We start from the raw sequence: 20751 nt of genomic DNA on the forward strand, positions 1-20751 counted from the left end.
CCAATCCCGTTAATGCCCTCCAAGTGTTCTGTTATCACATCTTTTACAATAGACTCTAGCATTTTCCTCACTACTGATATTAGGCTAACTGGTCTGTAATTCCTGTTTTTTTCTCTCCCTCCTTTTTTAAATAGTGGGGTTACATTTGCCACCCTCCAATCTGTAGGAACTGTTCCAGAGTCTATAGACTTTTGGAAGATGATCACCAATACATCCACTATTTCCAGGGCCACTTCCTTTAGTACTCTGGGGTGTAGATTATCAGGCCCTGGGGATTTGTCAGCCTTTAGCCCCATTAATTTCCCTAGCACTATTTTTTTTACTAATACTGGTTTCCTTCAGTTCTTTCCTCTCGCTAGACCCTTGGTTCCCTAACATTTCTGGGAGGTTATTTGTGTCCTCCTTTGTGAAGACAGAACCAAAGTATGTGTTTAATTGTTCTGCCATTTCTTTGTTCCTCATTATAATTTCCCCCATTTCTGACCTACATTTGTCTTCACTAATCTTTTTCTCTTGACATATTTATAGAAGCTTTTACAGTCAGTTTTTATGTTCCCTGCTAGTTTACTTTCATACTCTATTTCCCCCCTCTTAATCAATCTCTTTGTTCTCCTTTGCTGAATTCTGAACTGCTCCCAATCCTCAGGCTTGCCGCTTTTTCTGGCAATTTTATATGTCTCCTCTTTGGATCTAATACTATCCCTAATTTCTTTTGTAAGCCATGGTTGACCCACCTTTCCTGTTTTATTTTTGTGCCAGACAAGAACGAATAATTGTTGCAATTCCTGCACATATTCTTTAAATATTAGCCATTGCCTATCCACCGTAATCCCTTTTAGTAAAGTTCCCCAATCTATCAAAGCCAACTCGCACCTCATACTTTCGTAATTTCCTTTATTTAGATTCAGGACCCTAGTTTCGGATTCAACTACTTCACTCTCCATCTTAATGAGGAATTCTATCATGTTATGGTCACTCTTCCCTAAGGGACCCCGCACAACAAAATTGTTATGTTGTGGAGATGCCGGTGATGGACTGGGGTTGACAATTGTAAACAATTTTACAACACCAAGTTATAGTCCAGCAATTTTATTTTAAATTCACAAGCTTTCGGAGATTTTCTCCTTCCTCAGGCAAATGTTTCAAGATCTCCTTGAAGCCTACGCATTTATACATATTGAACAATACAAGGTGTTTACAGACTGCCCCTGCAACTGCCCGTTGCCAAGGCAATCACCGTGTTCAGACAGAGAGGTGTTACCTGCAGAACCCCCGAATACACATTCAACAAAAAAACAAACAGGGAAAAAAAAACAGAGAAAAAAAAAACACAGAGAGAGGCAGAAACATCCGGAAGGCAGAGAGAGCCAGCAAATGACCCATTATATTAAAAACAGATAACATTTGTTCGCTGGTGGGGTAACGTGTAGCGTGACATGAACCCAAGATCCCGGTTGAGGCCGTCCTCATGGGTGCGGAATTGATAGCCAAGTTCCGCACCCATGAGGACGGCCTCAACCGGGATCTTGGGTTCATGTCACGCTACACGTTACCCCACCAGCGAACAAATGTTATCTGTTTTTAATATAATGGGTCATTTGCTGGCTCTCTCTGCCTTCCGGATGTTTCTGCCTCTCTCTGTGTTTTTTTTTTCTCTGTTTTTTTTTCCCTGTTTGTTTTTTTGTTGAATGTGTATTCGGGGGTTCTGCAGGTAACACCTCTCTGTCTGAACACGGTGATTGCCTTGGCAACGGGCAGTTGCAGGGGCAGTCTGTAAACACCTTGTATTGTTCAATATGTATAAATGCGTAGGCTTCAAGGAGATCTTGAAACATTTGCCTGAGGAAGGAGAAAATCTCCGAAAGCTTGTGAATTTAAAATAAAATTGCTGGACTATAACTTGGTGTTGTAAAATTGTTTACAAAACAAAATTGTTAATTAATCCTTTCTCATTGCACAATACCCAGTCTAGGATCACCTGTTCTCTAGTTGGTTCCTCAACGTATTGGTCTAGAAAACCATCACGTACACACTCCAGGAATTCCTCCCCCACAGTATTATTGCTAATTTCATTTGACCAATCTATATGTAGATTAAAGTCACCCATGATTATAGTTGTACCGTTCTTGCATGCGTCTCTAATTTCCTGTTTAATGCCCTCCCCTACATCTCCACTACTGTTTGGGGGCCTATAGACAACCCCCACCAACGTTTTCAGCCACTTGGTGTTTCTTAGTTCCACCCATACAGATTCCACATTGTGATTTTCCGAGCCAATATCCTTACTCACTACTGCATTGATTTCCTCCTTTACTAACAACGCTATCCCACCTCCTTTCCCTTTTTGCCTGTCCTTCCTAAATATTGAATACCCCTGGATGTTCAGTTCCCATCCTTGGTCATCCTGCAGCCATGTCTCCGTAATCGCAACTATATCATAACCGTTAATATCTATCTGCGCTGTTAATTCATCTACCTTATTGCGAATGCTGCGTACATTAAGACACAATGCCTTTAGACTTGTCTTTTTAAGATTGCTAGTCATCTTAGTTTAATTTTGCACTATGGCCCTATTTGTTTTTCGCCCTTGTTTTCTCTGCCTTCCACTATTGCTTCTTCCCTTTCTGTCTTTTGTTTCTATCCTTGATTCCCCCTCCTCTGTCTCCCTGCTCAGGTTCCCATCCTCCTGCCATTCTAGTTTAAACCTTCCCCAACAGCACTAGCAAACACCCCCGCGAGGACATTGGTCCCGGTCCTGCTCGGGTGTAACCCGTCCCGCTTGTGCAGGTCCCACCTTCCCCAGAACCGGTCCCAGTGTCCCAGGAATCTAAATCCCTCCTTCCTACACCATCCCTGCAGCCACGCACTCATCTGGTCTATTCTCCTGTTCCTATACTCACTAGCACGTGGCACTGGTAATAATCCTGAAATCACTACCTTTGAGGTCCTGCTTTTTAATTTATCTCCTAACTCCTTAAATTCACCTTGCAGGACCTCATCCCTTTTTTCACCTATGTCGTTGGTACCAATATGGATCCACAACGACTGGCTGTTCACCCTCCCCCTCCAGAATGCCCTCCAGCCGCTCCATGACATCCTTGACTCTAGCACCAGGGAGGCAACATACCATCCTGGAGTCACGTTTGCAGCCGCAGAAACGCCTGTCTGTTCCTCTTACAATTGAATCCCCTATCAATATAGCCCTGTCACTTTCATTCCTCCCCTCCTGTGCAGCAGAGCCACCCGTAGTGCCCCGAACTTGGCTCTTGCTGCTTTCTCCTGATAAGCCATCTCCCCCAACAGTATCCAAAGCGGTAAATCTGTTTGAGAGGGAAATGGCCCCAGGGGACTCCTGCTCTACCTCCTAGTCCTTTTACTCTGCCTGGCAGTCACCCATTTCCTTTCTGCCTGCGTAATCTTTACCTGCAGTGTGACCACCTCACTGAACGTGCTATCCATGATAGTCTCAGCACGTGGATGCTCCACAGTGAATCCACCCGCAGCTCCAGCTCCGAAATGCGGTTAGCCAGTAGCTGCAGCTGGACACACCTCCTGCACACATGGTCGCCAGGGACACTGGTAGTGTCCATGACTTCCCACATAGTGCAGGAGGAGCATATCACGGGTGCGAGCTCTGCTGCCATGACTTGCCTTAGATTTACACTGCGTTCACCTCTTGGGACTCTCCTTTTGCAATGTGCTCACCTGTCGGACTCTCCTCCCGCTCTCAGACTCTCCTTTTACACTGCGCTCACCTCTCGGACTCTCCTCCCGCTCTTGGACTCTCCTTTTACACTGCACTCAACTCTCGGACTCTCCTTTTACACTGCGCTCACCTCTCGGACTCTCCTCTCGCTCTCGGACTCTCCTTTTACACTGCGCTCACCTCTCGGACTCTCCTCTCGCTCTTGGACTCTCCTTTTACACTGCACTCAACTCTCGGACTCTCCTTTTACACTGCGCTCACCTCTCGGACTCTCCTCTCGCTCTCGGACTCTCCTTTTACACTGCGTTCACCTCTTGGACTCATAAGTAAGGAACCCATGTGATTAAAAAAAATCTAAGTTATTCACCATAAAACAGTGCCCTTGAAGTGAGGTATCATCTGATTTGTCCATTACCTGCACACTCACAATACTGCCTCTCCTGCTGCTGTTCTGGCTCTCAGATACAGTCTGATTGCTGAAGCAGAGCGCATCAAATCCCAGGATTCCCCCAACGCAGTCTCCTATCAAACATACCTGCAGCGGCAGAGACAACAAGAAATATACAATGAAAATAGACAAATGTATGCTTTAAACTTGCATGCTCATCCTTACACCTTAATACTTCGCTGATACCACATCACTCCCAGGGTTGTATTTATAGATTTGAAAAACCGCACTGGGCACCATGAAATTCAGGTTTTTGAAGCTTCAGGTACAAGTGACTGCATATTTGTTAAGATGAATCATAACAGCAAAAGAGCCAGAGGCGACATGAGGAAACATTCTTTTACGCAGCAAGTTATAATGATCTGGAATACATTGGTTGAAAGGGCAGTGGAAGCAGATTCAACAGTAACTTTCAAAAGGGAATTGGATAAGTACTTGAAGGGAAAAAATTTACAGGGCTATGAGGAAAGAGCAGGGTAATGGGACTAATTGGATAGCTCTTTCAAAGAGTCGGCACAGGCATGATGGGCCGAATGGCCTCCTTCTGTCCTGATACTATGAATCAATTAGGTCAGCATATTCTACTTTTTGCACTCCCCTCCCTTCAAAACACATTTGTTTCAACTACTCAGTTGCTCCTTCAAGGAGTCCTGCTCCCCGATATTCCAGTGAAATAGAAGCAGCTCAGAAACCCGTGCCAGGTGCTTGCAGAGTGTATCTACCAGTCATGACTGAATATGTTGGTGTCATATTGGTGCTCAGTGGGTAGCACTCTCATCTATGAGTCTGAAGGTCATGGATTCAGGCTTCACTCCAGACTTGAGGATATATTCTAGGCTGACGCTCCAGTGCAGTAGTGAGGGAGTGCTGCACTGTCAGAGGTGCCATCTTTCGGAAGAGATGTTAAACTGAGGCCTTGTCTGCCCTCTCATGTGGGCATAAAAAGTCTCATGGGGCTACTTGAAGAGGAGCATGGAGTTCTCCCTGGTGTTCTGGCCAACATTTCCATCACCCAACATCATTAAAACAGATTGCCTGGTCATTTATCTCATTGCTGTTTGTAGGACCTTGCTGTGTGCAAATTGGCTGCCACATTTCCCTACATTACAACAGTGACTATAATTTAAAATGTACTGCAATGGCTGTGAAGCACTTTGGGACATCCTGAGGTCGTGAATATAGAATCATAGAATCATAGAAGTTTACAACATGAAAACAGGCCCTTCGGCCCAACATGTCCATGTCGCCAGTTTATACCACTAAGCTAGTCCCAATTGCCTGCACTTGGCCCATATCCCTCTATACCCATCTTACCCATGTAACTGTCCAAATGCTTTTTAAAAGACAAAATTGTACCCGCCTCTACTACTGCCTCTGGCAGCTCGTTCCAGGCACTCACCACCCTTTGAGTGAAAAAATTGCCCCTCTGGACCCTTTTGTATCTCTCCCCTCTCACCTTAATACTATAATATAACACTATATAAATGTAAGTTTCTTCTTTCTTTGAACATTGCTTACGTAGGGCATGCAAATCAGGAAATGATTACTTTTTAAACTTTTCCATGATAAGTCTTCCTCTTTATTTGCTTAAAACAGTGAAGTTCAACAGGGGCAGATTTCAAACAAAACAGCTAGCTCCCCACTGCCTTGTGCATTCACCTGCCCCTTATCCAGTAAAAAGCTTGCTGGTGACTGCATGTAGATGCTGAGTCGTTGAGTATATTCAAGGCCGAGATGAATAGATTTTTTGGACTCTAGGGGAATCAAGGGATATGGGAATCGGGCAGGAAAGTGGGGTTGAGGTTGAAGATCAGCCATGATCTGATTTAGACACAGACATCAAGTTTTTACAGAGCTGCAAGAAAGCAGACAAGATCCCGAAAGGACTCCAGATCACGAACCCACTCAGGTCCACATACAACTCGGATTACGCTGAGAGACTCTGCCGCCGTACATCTCGCACACTCCGCAACCATCTCGTACACCAACTCTACAGCAGACGCCACAACCTCGAAACCAAGATAGAGTCCATACTCTCAACCTGTACTCAGGACACAGCAGACCAGCTACGATATACCGCCAAACAGACGAGGCAACGGAACTACGCTGCCTACATGAAAACCAAGAGCAGGAAGCTTGAGAAACTCGGCATCACCACCAGCATCGACCAAGCTTCCCCTGGTACCACGGTTGCAACCACAGGGAAGTCTATCGTCAATTTGTCCGACCACACCCTTCAACCAGACGAAATCGAAGTTCTCAGCCGAGGGCTCAATTTCTGCCCCACTACCAAAATGGACCCCACGAGTCTCGCGGCGGACACAGAGGAATTCATCAGGAGAATGAGGCTCCAGGAATTCTACCACAAACCACAAAATTTCAGCAGCGAACCCAATGAGACAATCGACGATCCGGAACAGCAGACAGAGGGATCCGCGGTACAGCAACCGAAGAGGAAAGAGTCAAACTGGACTCCTCCAGAGGGTCACTGCCCTCAGCTGGACATGTATGCTCAAGCTGTCAGGAAATGCGTCAATGCCAGATTCATCAGCCGCACTCAGAAGACAGTCCAGAATGTCACCCGAGCACAACGCAACGCCATCAACACTCTCAAGACCAACCGCAACATCGTCATCAAACCAGCGGACAAAGGAGGAGCCATAGTCATACAGAACAGAACGGACTATTGCAAAGAAGCATACCGACAACTGGACAACCAGGAACACTACAGACGGTTACCCGCAGACCCGACCAAAGAACACACCCACCAGCTCAACAAACTGATCAAGACCTTCGATCCAGACCTTCAAAGCATCCTACGCACTCTCATCCCACGTACTCCCCGCGTGGGAGACTTCTACTGCCTCCCAAAGATACACAAAGCCAACACACCTGGACGTCCTATCGTATCAGGCAACGGAACCCTGTGTGAGAACCTCTCTGGATACATCGAGGGCATCCTGAAACCCATCGTACAGGGAACCCCCAGCTTCTGTCGCGACACTACAGACTTCCTACAAAAACTCAGTACCCACGGACCAGTTGAACCAGGAACACTTCTCACCACGATGGACGTCTCGGCACTCTACACCAGTATCCCCCACGATGACGGCATCGCTGCGACAGCATCAATACTCAACACCAACAACAGCCAATCTCCGGACACCATCCTACAACTCATCCGCTTCATCCTGGATCACAATGTCTTCACCTTTGATAACCAGTTCTTTACCCAAACACACGGAACAGCCATGGGGACCAAATTCGCACCCCAATACGCCAACATTTTCATGCACAAGTTCGAGCACGACTTCTTCACTGCACAAAACCTCCAACCAACACTATACACCAGATACATCGACGACATTTTCTTTCTATGGACCCACGGCGAGGAATCACTGAAGAGACTACACGATAACATCAACAAGTTCCATCCCACCATCAAGCTCACCATGGACTACTCCTCAGAATCAGTTTCTTTCTTGGACACACGAATCTCCATCAAAGACGGGCACCTCAGCACCTCACTCTACCGCAAGCCCACGGACAACCTCACGATGCTCCACTTTTCCAGCTTCCACCCTAACCACGTCAAAGAGGCCATCCCCTATGGACAGGCCCTGCGAATACACAGGGTCTGCTCAGACGAGGAGGGACGCGATGGACACCTACAGACGCTGAAAGACGCCCTAGTAAGAACGGGATATGACGCTCGACTCATCGATCGACAGTTCCGACGGGCCACAGCAAAAAATCGCATAGACCTCCTCAGGAGACTAACACGGGACGCAACCAACAGAGTACCCTTTGTCGTCCAGTACTTCCCCGGAGCGGAGAAACTACGCCATGTTCTCCGCAGCCTTCAACATGTCATCAATGACGACGAACACCTCGCTATGGCCATCCCCACACCTCCACTACTCGCCTTTAAACAGCCACCCAACCTCAAACAGACCATCGTTCGCAGCAAATTACCCAGCTTTCAAGAGAACAGCGTCCACGACACCACACAACCCTGCCGCGGTAACCTCTGCAAGACATGCCAGATCATCGACACAGATACCACCATCACACGAGAGGACACCACCCACCAGGTGCATGGTTCATACTCCTGTGACTCGGCCAACGTTGTCTACCTCATACGTTGCAGGAAAGGATGCCCCAGAGCATGGTACATTGGCGAGACCATGCAGACACTGCGACAACGGATGAACGGACACCGCGCAACAATCGCCAAACAGGAGGGTTCCCTCCCAGTCGGGGAACACTTCAGCAGTCAAGGACATTCAGCCACCGACCTTCGGGTAAGCGTACTCCAAGGCGGCCTTCGAGACACACGACAACGCAAAATCGTCGAGCAGAAATTGATAGCCAAGTTCCGCACCCATGAGGACGGCCTCAACCGGGATCTTGGGTTCATGTCACGCTACACGTTACCCCACCAGCGAACAAATGTTATCTGTTTTTAATATAACGGGTCAGTTGCTGTCTTTTCTATGTTTCTACCTCTCTATCTCTGTTTTTTTTTGTTTGTTGTTTTTTTTTGGTGATTTGTATATTCTGAGACCTGGCAGGTAACACCTGTCTGTCTGCACACTGATTGCCTTGGCAACGGGCAGTTGAAAAAACTGTCTGTTATCACCAGCATTGTTCTGTGAATTATAAATGCGACTTCATTTCGAGGACTTCATTTCCACATCGTTCACCTGAGGAAGGAGGTAGCCTCCGAAAGCTTGTGAATTTAAAATAAAATTGCTGGACTATAACTTGGTGTTGTAAAATTGTTTACAATGATCTGATTGAATGGTGGAGCAGGCTCGAGGGGCTGTATGGTCTACCCCTGCTCCTATTTTTTATGTAAGGAATCTTACAACACCAGGTTATAGTCCAACAGTTTTATTTGAAAATCACAAGCTTTCGGAGGCTTTCTCCTTCGTCAGGTGAGTGTCAGATTCCTTGAAAATTACCGCATATATAGTTGCATGATCAGTTGCATTAGGTTCTATGGAACTCTGCATTTGGCTTTGCAAAAGCTTATATCAGCAGTCAGTGATATGAAGCTCAACAGCTGCAAATTACACCAATATAACTGCTCTGGAAAAATATCCCAGCCCGATTCGTCATCCTTATACCAGATTTTATTAGAACCTTCAAGAGTTGCATTATCAATCACAAATATCTTTAGGACAAATCATAGAATGATACAGCACAGAAGGTGGCCATTTGGCCCAAAATGCCTGTGCCGGCTCTTTGAAAGAGCTATCCAATTAATCCCACTCCCCTGCTCTTTCCCCACAGCCCTGTAATTTTTTCCCTTCAAGTATTTATCCAATTCTCTTTTGAAAGTTATTATTGAATCTGCTTCCACCGCCCTTTCAGGCAGCGCATTCCAGATCAGAACAACTCGCTGCGTTAAAAAAAAATGTCCTCATATCATCTCTGGTTCTTTTGCCGATCACCATAAATCTGTGTCCTCTGGTTACTGACCCTTCTGCCACTGGAAACGGTTTCTCCATATTTACTCTGTCAAGGCCGTTCATGATTTTGAACACCTCTATCAAATCTCCTCTTAACCTTCTCTGTTCTTAGGAGAACAATCCCAGCTTCTCCACAAAACTGAAGTCTTTCATCCCTGGTACCATTGTAGTAAATCTCTTCTGCACCCTCTCTAAGGCCTTGACATCCTTCCTAAAGTGTGGTGCCCAGAATTGAACACAATACTCCAACTGAAGCCTAACCAGTGTTTTATAAAAAGGTTTAGCACAACTTCCTTGCCTTTGTACTCTATGCCACTATTTATAAAGCCAAGGATATTGTATGCTTTTTTAACAGCCTTCTCAACTTGTCCTGCCGCCTTCAAAGATTTGTCTACATACACCTCCCAGGTCTCTCTGTTCCTGGATCCCCTTTAAAACTGTACCATTTAGTTTATATTACCTCTCCTCATTCTTCCTACCAAAATGTATCACTTCTCACTATTAAATTTCATCTGCCATGTGTCTGCCCATTTCATCAGTCTGTCTATGTCCTCCTGAAGTCTGTTACTGTCCTCCACATTGTTTACTACATTTCCAAGTTTTGTGTCATCTGCAAACTTTGAAATTATGCCCTGTACACCCAAGTCCAGGTCATTAATATATATCAAAAAGAGCAGTGGTTCTAATACTGACCCCCCTGGGGGACACCACTGTATACTTCCCTCCAGTCTGAAAAACCGTTCACCACTGGACTCTGCTTTCTGTCCTTTAGCCAATTTCGTATTTACGCTGCCACTGTCCCTTTAATCCCATGGGCTTTAATTTTGTTTACTAGTCTACTATGTAGTACTTTGTCAAATGCCTTTTGAAAGTCCATATATACAACATTATGAATGAAAATCAATCATTAATTTACCCTTCCCCATTCCCCCTCAACGTTATCCGTTATGGAGAAATTAAAGATTTTCCCTTTACTTTTACTGACCTGGCCAGTGAAGGAGACGCCCTCCTGTGATTTGATGAAATCACCATACACCTGATTTGCTCTGAAAATCACTGTAGCAACAGCCTCCTGGTACTGAGGAGATGACGTTGCTAACAAAGGAAGTGCCGCCAGCGGAACGTGATCCTGGCTGCTTGACAAACAGCCTTCATCGTAGCTGTAGGGGCTGAGGCTGTAAGAGTGAAAGTTCTTTGAAAAGACAAAAGCTACAAGGATGAAATAAACTGACACTTGCTATCTTCTTGACCTACTTTGAATACTGAAGTTCAGCTAACAAAGCAATTAGTTTAAACAATATTTAAGCACAGTGATGACATTTTTCACACCAAGAACCAATGGCAAATGAGAAACAAGTGCTTGAAATAGCAAAGCTCATAAACACTTCAAACTGCACTTAAAAGAATTAAAAGACCAATAGGATTCTTTGCATGTATTGTGTGGCATGTTTGCAGTGATTAATCCCAAGTTAATACTTTGAGGTGCCAGTAGCAAATATTGAATATAAAGATAAATGTGGTTTAAATCTGCTTGTGTGAAGCAGCTGTTCCTTGATTAATACCAGGTAGAATGCAATGATGCACTCCTGTCATCATCTGCCTGTGCTTGGTTTATAATATAAGTTTCGACTATACAATATTTCAATTATAACATGCAATAGTTTGGTTCTCTCTCTTACTCACAGAAAGAACAAGTTTTAATATTTTGTTTTATTGATAGTGCTCTGGGTGCACAAATATCCCAATGATTGTACAATTTATGAAAACCTGTATGTATAGGTATATTCAGTGTATGAACAGGTGGATCTGTATAGGTGCACAGTCGGTCAGCGTATGAACAGTTGGATCTGTATAGGTATAACGGTGTATGAATAGGTAGATGTGTCTAGGCATATTTAGTGATAAGGAAAATATAAAGTTATTGTGTTATTAGCTTAAAAAATACAAAGCTCATGCTTTCCTAGTTTGAACTATTTAAAAACATGAGCATTTCGATACCATAATCCAAAACAATTGGAATTTCACAATGTCCCGGATGGTGGTTTGTTTAGTTTTGTACAATTTACCATGCTCAATAATTTTGTTAGTAATATGGAAATGCAATGGAAAAGCTTTCTGTACAATGACAGATTCTAAATAATGGGACAGAGCATTTAAATAGCCCCTGCCTTTTCAACATAAACACAAATATAAAATCTCTGTGCATTTAGTAAAGTGGGTTACATATACAATAATAGCAAACATTTTCTAGCTGCTAAGGATGGTGTACACTACACATTAGAATGGTTGTGTATTTATCATGGGCACTAACTATATTCCTGTGCGTCACACCAGCTGGAAAACTCACTTTGATACCAGTGAAAAGGCTTCCGAGCAGATGGCTGGGCACGGAACCAGCTTAACCGTGATGTGGCCAAGAGCCGCAGGGAAGTGTACTCTCATCACAGTGTCAAACACAGAGGTTATGGTGTTTACATCAGCCTGCTTAGAGGTTTGGTCTCCACTGCCAAGGTCCAGAATGTTGCCGCCATGCAGGATGAGGACAAGGACGTGAATCTTGCAAGACTGCAACGTTTGCTGCGATAGTCCATCCTAATAGAAAAATGCAACAAATTATAACAGAACATTTTTTTCTCCTATCCACTCACTCTAAGTTACTATTGTACAGAGACAAACATTTTGGTTAAGATACTCACCACTGATGTGACAAATATGGTCTAGTGGTAATAGAGTGAGGGGGGAAATATTGCTATGATTGATTTCAGCACACTACAACAACACTGTTCAGCATCAAAAAGATTTTTTTAATAATGGAGTCCTACATGGAGGGTAGAGTTAGTGCGTTTATATTAACAGTTTAGATCTGTTTAACAACTCTGGCAAATTATGATCCAAGATGGTGGATGACTATCTTGGATCAAATAGTCAGAGTATATTCAAGACTGAGATCGATAGATTTTTGGACTCTAAGGAGGATCGGGCAGGAAAGTGGAGTTGAGGTCGAAGATCAGCCATGATCTTATTGAATTGTAGAGCAGGCTCGAGGGGCCGTGTGGCCTACTCCTGATCCTATTTCTTATGTTCTTATGATGTAAATTATTTGAAAGAGACACCAGTCTGATAGATAGCAACAGCTCATCCAGTGCCAATAAGCTTAAATTGTTTAACATCTTTTTAGGTGAGTCACGAGGGCTGTGATGAAACAAATACAAACAAATTCTCAATTTGATTTTCTGACAGTTATCAAACAAATCCACACTTGCAAAAGCCTCATCTTAGACCATACAACTTCAAAACATTAGGTTAAAGCTGCAGTTTCCAAACTATCACTCTGGTTCATCATACTCCAATGATTCACACCTGAGAACCAGAAATAAAAATCCTTTCCAAAGCTACAACTGTAGGATACGCAATCATGATGGTTAAAGTAATGTATCCAATCATACAACTTCAGTGTCCTCAGAATCACATCACAAACGATATTGTGCAAGAGGGCTGTGGATGCTCAATCATTGAGTATATGCAAGACTGAGATCGATAGATTTTTGGACACTGAGGGAATCAAGGGATATGGGGATAGGGCGGGAAAGTGGAGTTGAGGTTGAAGATCAGCCATGATCTGATTGAATGGCGGAGCAGGCTCGAGGGGCCATGTGGCCGACTCCTGCTCCTATTTCTTATGTTCTTATGTAAACCAAGCCAAACACACCAATTAAAAGCCTACACATTATATACCCCATGCTCAATAAACTCTTCATTAATGTTGCAATCCCCTGATTAATGTAATCAGAGATATTTCGTTGCAATGATTTTTGATTAGGTTCTATGCCATATTTTGAAGTCTAGCCGTAAATAATAGTGTACTATGTACATTTCTCCGAAATTAGTAAAGGATATATATAAAAACTCTAAAAGTCATTAAACTTAACAAAGGGTATATAAGAATTTTAAAGGCAGGTTGTCAACTTATCTTGAATAAAGGAGTGCAACTGTCCTTTCAACATGTCACACTATTACTTTAAATTGTAATAAAACTCAAACAGTTGCTCAGTTAAAATATTAAAATGATCATAAAACAAACTTTTAATGAAACATTAAGCCAGGGAAGGCAGAAGATTAAAAGGTAAATAAGCAGGTATTCCATATACATAATCACAAGTATACGCTGTAATTAGTTTAGTCAGTTGTCAACAGGTTGTAAGGTGAGACAGGTCAAAATAACTCTGAGGGAGGGAGAAGCATTTCTATCACTACAGATTGTGGAGCAGCAATACAATTGGGTATCAAAAGAAGTTATTTTAACAAGACAGTTGCTAGCCTAGAAGGCAAATCTGTAAATTATGATGATGACAGTACATTAAAGAGACATATTAGGGATTTAGCGCACATATAACCTTCCTACCTCTGTGTAGTTTAGACCACTTTTACCAGCTTCCTGGAATTTTCTACAGCATCTACTGAAAAAAGACTGCACTTTCCCCACCATCTTGCAAGCACCCCAATATGTCAAAAAACAGCAACTTCTTGTGAAGTAATTACAGGGCATAGCTCAGAAGTAGTGATTCCGAGGTAATAACGCCATCTCGGAGCCATACAGAGCAGGGAAATCCCAGGTCTGATGGCCAGTCTGTGCGGTTAGCTGATGTCAGCCAGGGCAGTAAACAGGCAGGCTACAATTGGCCACCACACAGGGGTTAGGGAAGGAAAGAGATGAGTCAGGATTCCTGCTCCTATCTAGTAACCCCAGCAGAAAGGGTGTATGTACGCCAAGGGTCGAGCTCGCTGTGATGCTTGCTCCAGTTGGATAGCCTGCTGGCACTCATTGGCTCAAACATGGACGAAGTACTGGAGGGTGATAACTGCCTGTGGTATCGTAGCCCAGGGAAGGAAGTAAAACATTCAGGACGGGAGAGGAGAGGACGGGAAGGAGAAAAATAAATGTCAATTGAGCCAGTCACAAATGTTAAAAGCTTAAATTCTGCTTGCAAGCAAATGCACTCTCAGTAAAGCTTTCTATCTTGCTTATAGCAGAAAAGTTTAACTATCGATCGATTTAGTTAGTATATTGCTCCAGTCAATACAGTCAGAAAGCAGTAAGGGCACTAAAACTACAGCTTTAATCTTACTTACTGCTGGAACACTTGTAACCGTAATCTTTGGTATATAGGTACTGACACTCTTATTTTTAACAGGGCTGTGTATCTGCATGAGAATACAGGCCAGTCAGGAGACCACAGAAAACCACATGAATTGTGTTCTTGCAGAAAGTACATCATAATGTCAACAAAGGTTCTCAGAAAGGCTAATCCACTCTTTGCAATATTGCAATACGTAACATGATAGGGATGAAATTGATAGAAACCCATGTACAAATGCTATTAATATGGAAGCATTTTGAATTGTTTTACAGTATACAAACCATACAAATCTGTGAGATCGTAAATTATCTACCTAAAAAATAATGGTGCATTAATGCAGCTAATTAAATGCCAGGTTTAAAAAGTCTCCTTTGCAATAAGGTGAATCAGTGAAGTTATTGCACCCTGAACAGGTTATAGTTCCAGTTCCGTAAGCAACATGTATGGAATCACATTCCTGCTAACCATTAATTGTTGTTCCATGTAATTTTAATCTTCACACATGCAAACTGTCAGTCACATGGGCACTGAAATGAACATGCAATTAAAATTTGTAACCCTTCACAGCACTTTTCTACACAAGGTTTGCAATAACAGTAGCATTTCCAAAATAGTATATACCCCAGCATCAGTATTAGCTCAGAAATGACTGTAGGTGATATTAGCACATTGGTATGACATTCCTTGGTCTGCTGTTTCAGCAGAGGCTTTGATCTGTTTGAAAATAAACAGGTTAACACCTGCGTTATGTGTTCAACCACTACTGTCAGCAATAGCCATTTACAAACTACTAACACTGAAATCTTGAAACTTGGTCAGTAAATTAAATTACTCAACAATAAAAGTATGAAAACATTATTACAACTAACAGATTTAAGTTTCAATGATGTAAAAACAGAAAATACTGGAAATACTCAGCAGGTCAGGCACATCTGTGGAGAGTTTCAATGATGTGGGCTCTAAACAAACGAACACAAACTGTGATGGTTCCGGTTCCCTTTGTGGACACCCAAAATCTAATAAAGTGGATATTATAGATAACAGAAACACTTTCTCTGTTGGTGGGTTCTAATAGATGGAGGTTAGTTGTGCTGTTGCCAACCTTTAACCCTCCTCAGTCATGAGTACATGTGGTGCAGGCCAGCTGCTGTACCTAGAACCTCCAGCTTCAAGGGATCCTGAGAAACAGCCTCTGCTGCGCCAAGGACTTAAGAGTCAATCAAAGGTCCTTGGATCGAAAATCAGCAGTTACAAATATTGTGTACTGTAAACTTATTAACTGGAAACTTACATTGATATGTCGACCTTCATAGACAAAACAATCTTAAACTAATGATCTATTTCAATTATTGTTTCATTGTGGGGGAGGTGGAGGGGGAGGATTTTTTTAAACTTTAAATTATGGGCTAAAATATTGTGAAAGTGCTGTGCTTTTGAATGTCACTACTAGGCTTCAGCTAGAGTAGTAGAATGTAGGCTTCGCAACAAAACATTGCCAATTTGAATCCTAGGTGTGTCTAATATTTCAAGTCATGGGGTCGGAATTTCCGGTTCTTGACCATGTACAAGATGGAACACCAATCGTGGCAGTGAAACACCTCATCTCACAGCTCAGGGAATAGCAGGAAGTGGACCTGTTGCCAACTGATCAAACAGTAGTATAGAAAGAGACAGTGAACACCTTGCCACAGGTGTTAGCTGTGGCTCAGTGGTAGCACTCTCACCTCAGTCAGAAGGTTGTGGGTTCAAGTCCCACTTCAGAGACTTGAGCACATAATCTAGGTGCTGAGGGAGTGCTGCAATGTCGAAGGTGCTGTCTTTCAGGTGAGACGTTAAACAGAGGCCACATCTGCTCGCTCAGTTAGACATGAAAGATCCCGTGGCACTATTGTGGTTTCTGCCATGATCAGAACCACTCAACTGAATTACTATCCTGTACATTCCTGCTCTTCAATCTTTCTCCCATACATAGTCTTTATCATCTTAGTCCTCTCCACTCCAAAGTACTGATATTAAAGTAACATACCTCAATCTGGCTGAGCTGCTCCGCACTAGAAGGAACATAGTCTGTCAACTGTCCTTGATACAAGTCACCTGGAAGAGAAAAATGATCCCGTAACAGCACACTCATACTTTCAATAACGGGGGAAAGACCGACGGAAACCACCACAGAAATCCTGCTAAAGATAAATCTCCTTTAACACTTTATGTCCCCTTATTATAGTTGTAGATTTGTTACTTTCTACATATTTTACTTACTCATGAGGACAACTTATTAATCTAACTCATGAAATCAGTTGTGGCTCAGTGGGTAGCTCCCTTGCCTCAGAGTCAGAAGGTCGTGGGTTCAGGTCCCACTCCAGAGACTTGAGCACATAATCTAGGCTGACATTCCCAGTGCAGTACTGAGGGAGTGCTGCACTGTCAGAGGTGCCATCATTCGGGTGAGACGTTAAACCGAGGCCCCGTCTGCCCTCTCAAGTGAACGTAAAGGATCCCATGGCCATTATTTCAAAGAAAAGCAGGAGAGTTCTCATGGTGTTCTGACCAATATTTATCCCTCTATCAACATCACTAAAACAGATTATCTGGTCATTTATCTCATTGCTGTTTGTGGAACCTTGCTGTGTGCAAAATGGCTGGCACTTTTCTTACATTACAACAGTGACTACACTTCAAAAAGTACTTCATTGGCTGTAAAGCACTTCGGGACGTTGAGGTCATGAAAGGCACTATATAAATGCAAATTCTTTCTTTCTATCACAATTCACAACAACAAATGTTGTTCCTGAAAGTACAGCTGGTACTGGAGGCACAGTGTGTGGGTACACTAAGCCAAAGCACCATGGCTGCTGCTTCTTTCAGACTACTCCCCACATGCTGAGTTCTTAGGTTCAGGCAGATCATCAAGTGGAGGGGAAACCTGAGCACCCACCAATGGCGTAGTGTGTAAACGCACCACAGGAAGGTAAGAGAAGTCACGGACAAGGAATGGCCACTCAACCCACCAAAACTCAGCCCTCCAGGACCCCAACTCTCCGATTAAGCCACCTAGCCGCATTCTGAATATTTTGCCTCCACTACCATGAAGCACAGGCACCGAAATACACAGTCCAGGAAGGTCCCGCGTTCAATCCCCAGCTTGCGCTGAGGTGGCCGATCTAAGCTGAGACCAGAGGTCGGTGTTAAAATTGGTTTCAGCCCTACACCAGGGGACAGCATAGGTCATTCTGTGATCGCTATCCCTACCACTCTCGCTAGAAAGCTTTTGTGTGGGGGCTTTGGGGTCTGCCATTCGTGGACGAATAGCCCACCAACACTAACTGTCTAGGCCATACTTGAATAATGACTATCGAGCTACCAACATATGAACAGGAGGAGGCCATTCAGGCACTCGAGCCTGTTCCGCCATTCAATTAGATCATGACTGATCTGTATCTTAACTCCATCTGCCGCCTTGGTTTTGTAACCCTTAATACCGTTGCCCAACAAAGATCTACCAAGCTCAGTCTTGAAATTTTCAATTGATCCCCAGCATCAATAGCTTTTTAAGGGCGAGAGTTCCAGATTTCCACTCCCCTCTGTGTGAAGAAGTGCTTCCTGACATCACCCCTGAACGGCCTAGCTCTAATTTTAAGGTTCTGCCCCCTTGTTCTGGACTCCCCCACCAGAGGAAATAGTTTCTCACCATCTACCCTATCAAATCCTTCAATTGAGATAAAGGCAATCATTCCATTAGCCTTTTTAATTATTTTTTGTACCTGTCCACTAGCTTTTAGTGATTTCTGTACTTGGACCCCTAAATCTCTTTGTTCCTCTGCAGTTTCTAGCTTTTCGCCATTTAGAAAATACTCTGATCTATCTTTCTTAGGTCCAAAGTGGATAACCTCACACCTCCTCACATTGAACACCATCTGCCACAGGTTTGCCCACTCACTGAATCCCATACAACCATATGCCAGCAAGCGTTTGTTTTTCAGGAGAATGGATTGGGGTGGGGGGGGGTGCAAATTGAAGGTAAACTGGAGTAGAGTGATCCCATGGAACACCTGCATACCCTCCTAGCTGCTGTTTCAAAAGTGCCATTCGCAAGGCCTTGGAGATCGACACTTTCAATCATGGGACAGGTCCAGTGGAAGAAAATAACTTACAAAAATGGGGAGGGGAAACAAACCAATGTCTTAGACACAACCATCCAAAACATATCTAAATATATTAATCCAAACAATATGGAACTGGAGCGATGCAAATTCTTTAAAGTTTTTAAATAACTTTGTGAACAAATTGAGCTTACTCTGGCCCTCCTCAGCTTCTCCAGTCGCTTCAATTTTATCAATAAGATCATTCGAATTCCATTTTGTGATTTCTTGAGGGAAGATCTCCTCATTGTCCGAAAAATCTTCTGTGCAGATGAAGGGAAAAACATGAGGACTAAGTATGAATTATTTTATTGACACTTCTAAAGGCAACAGAATTCTTTGGATGTGAACACAAAGATAAATCCAAAATTCCTTAACCTCTATATAAGATATGAATATACAACTAGAGTAAAGAGACCTTCGGGCCCATTAATCCTCACTATCTGTCTCCTACTCTACCCTCCCCCAATCACCAGTGATGCTAACTCCTGGGAGGAGAGAAAAAGACATGTAGCCAATTTCAGGCAATCTCTGGGAAATTCCCACGGCAATCAGACAAGTTCCTCTGTCAATTAACAACATATCTTCCACAAACTCGAGCAGATTTGTTAAGCAAGATCTGTAAATCTGTGTTGACTATTTCTTATACTATACCTCTCCTGATGTCTCGTTATTCAGTCTTTCAGGACACTTCCTATTATTTTACCCACTAACAATGACCAGCTCACATCTGTAGTTTCCTGGCTTATCCCTCCATCCCATTTTATAAATGGCACCACATTCACCATGCTTACTCCCTTAGTACAATTCCCTTATGCAGTGGTATAAATAATACTGGATGGTGTCAGTGAATTACAGGCAATAACCAACCTCAAAGGTTTAGCAGATAAATAAGCTGGAAGTGTGAATTGTCCCAAGCCCCGCAATTAAATCGTAACTACCAAAAGCAAAGGTGTGATGTGGAGATGCCGGTGATGGACTGGGGTTGACAATTGTAAACAATTTTACATCACCAAGTTATAGTCCAACAAATTTATTTTAAATTCCACAAGCTTTCGGAGGCTTCCTCCTTCGTCAGGTGAACGGTGTGGAAATTAAATTTTCGAATCCTTCGCATTTGAAAATCACAGAACAATGCCTGGTGATTACTGCCCGTTGCCAAGGCAATCACAGTGAGCAGACAGAAAGGTGTCACCTAAAAGGCCACCGAATATACAAACAACCAAAAAAAAACTGGCAGTTGAAAAAACTGTCTGTACTCACCAAGCATTGTTCTGTGAATTATAAATGCGATTTCATCTCGAGGATTTCATTTTCACATCGTTCACCTGACGAAGGAGGTAGCCTCCGAAAGCTTGTGAATTTAAAATAAAATTGCTGGACTATAACTTGGTGTTGTAAAATTGTTTACAAAAAAAAAGAGAGAGAGAGAGAAGGAAGACAGTCAATGACCCGTTATATTAAAAACAGGTAACATTTGTTCGCTGGTGGGGTTACGTGTAGTGTGACATGAACCCAAGATCCCGGTTGAGGCCGTCCTCATGGGCGCGGAACTTGGCTATCAATTTCTGCTCGACGATTTTGCGTTGTCGTGTGTCTCGAAGGCCGCCTTGGAGTATGCTTACCCGAAGGTCAGTGGCTGAATGTCCATGACTGCTGAAGTGTTCCCCGACAGGGAGAGAACCCTCCTGTTTGGCGATTGTTGCGCGGTGTCCGTTCATCCGTTGTCGCAGCGTCTGCATGGTCTCGCCAATGTACCATGCTCTGGGGCATCCTTTCCTGCAACGTATGAGGTAGACAACGTTGGCCGAGTCACAGGAGTATGAACCGTGCACCTGGTGGG

The 20751-nt window shown here is 43.4% G+C and overlaps 1 protein-coding gene across 4 annotated transcripts in view; it reads right to left on the reverse strand.

The window, feature by feature from the left end:
* The window catches only part of LOC137342290 (membrane-associated phosphatidylinositol transfer protein 2), a 354330-nt gene that overhangs the window by 43391 nt on the left and 290188 nt on the right, over window positions 1-20751 (reverse strand). For all 4 annotated transcript variants that reach the window (XM_068006206.1, XM_068006204.1, XM_068006207.1 and 1 more), the window contains 5 exons: window positions 19064-19171; window positions 16796-16863; window positions 11979-12223; window positions 10617-10806; window positions 4122-4241 (listed from right to left, as the gene is read on the reverse strand). In XM_068006206.1, the coding sequence (XP_067862307.1) occupies window positions 4122-4241; window positions 10617-10806; window positions 11979-12223; window positions 16796-16863; window positions 19064-19171 (731 nt within the window). The remainder of the gene's footprint in view (window positions 1-4121; window positions 4242-10616; window positions 10807-11978; window positions 12224-16795; window positions 16864-19063; window positions 19172-20751) is intronic.

The sequence above is a fragment of the Heptranchias perlo genome, chromosome 25 (assembly GCF_035084215.1).
Source record: "Heptranchias perlo isolate sHepPer1 chromosome 25, sHepPer1.hap1, whole genome shotgun sequence".
NCBI classification, from domain to species: domain Eukaryota; kingdom Metazoa; phylum Chordata; class Chondrichthyes; order Hexanchiformes; family Hexanchidae; genus Heptranchias; species Heptranchias perlo.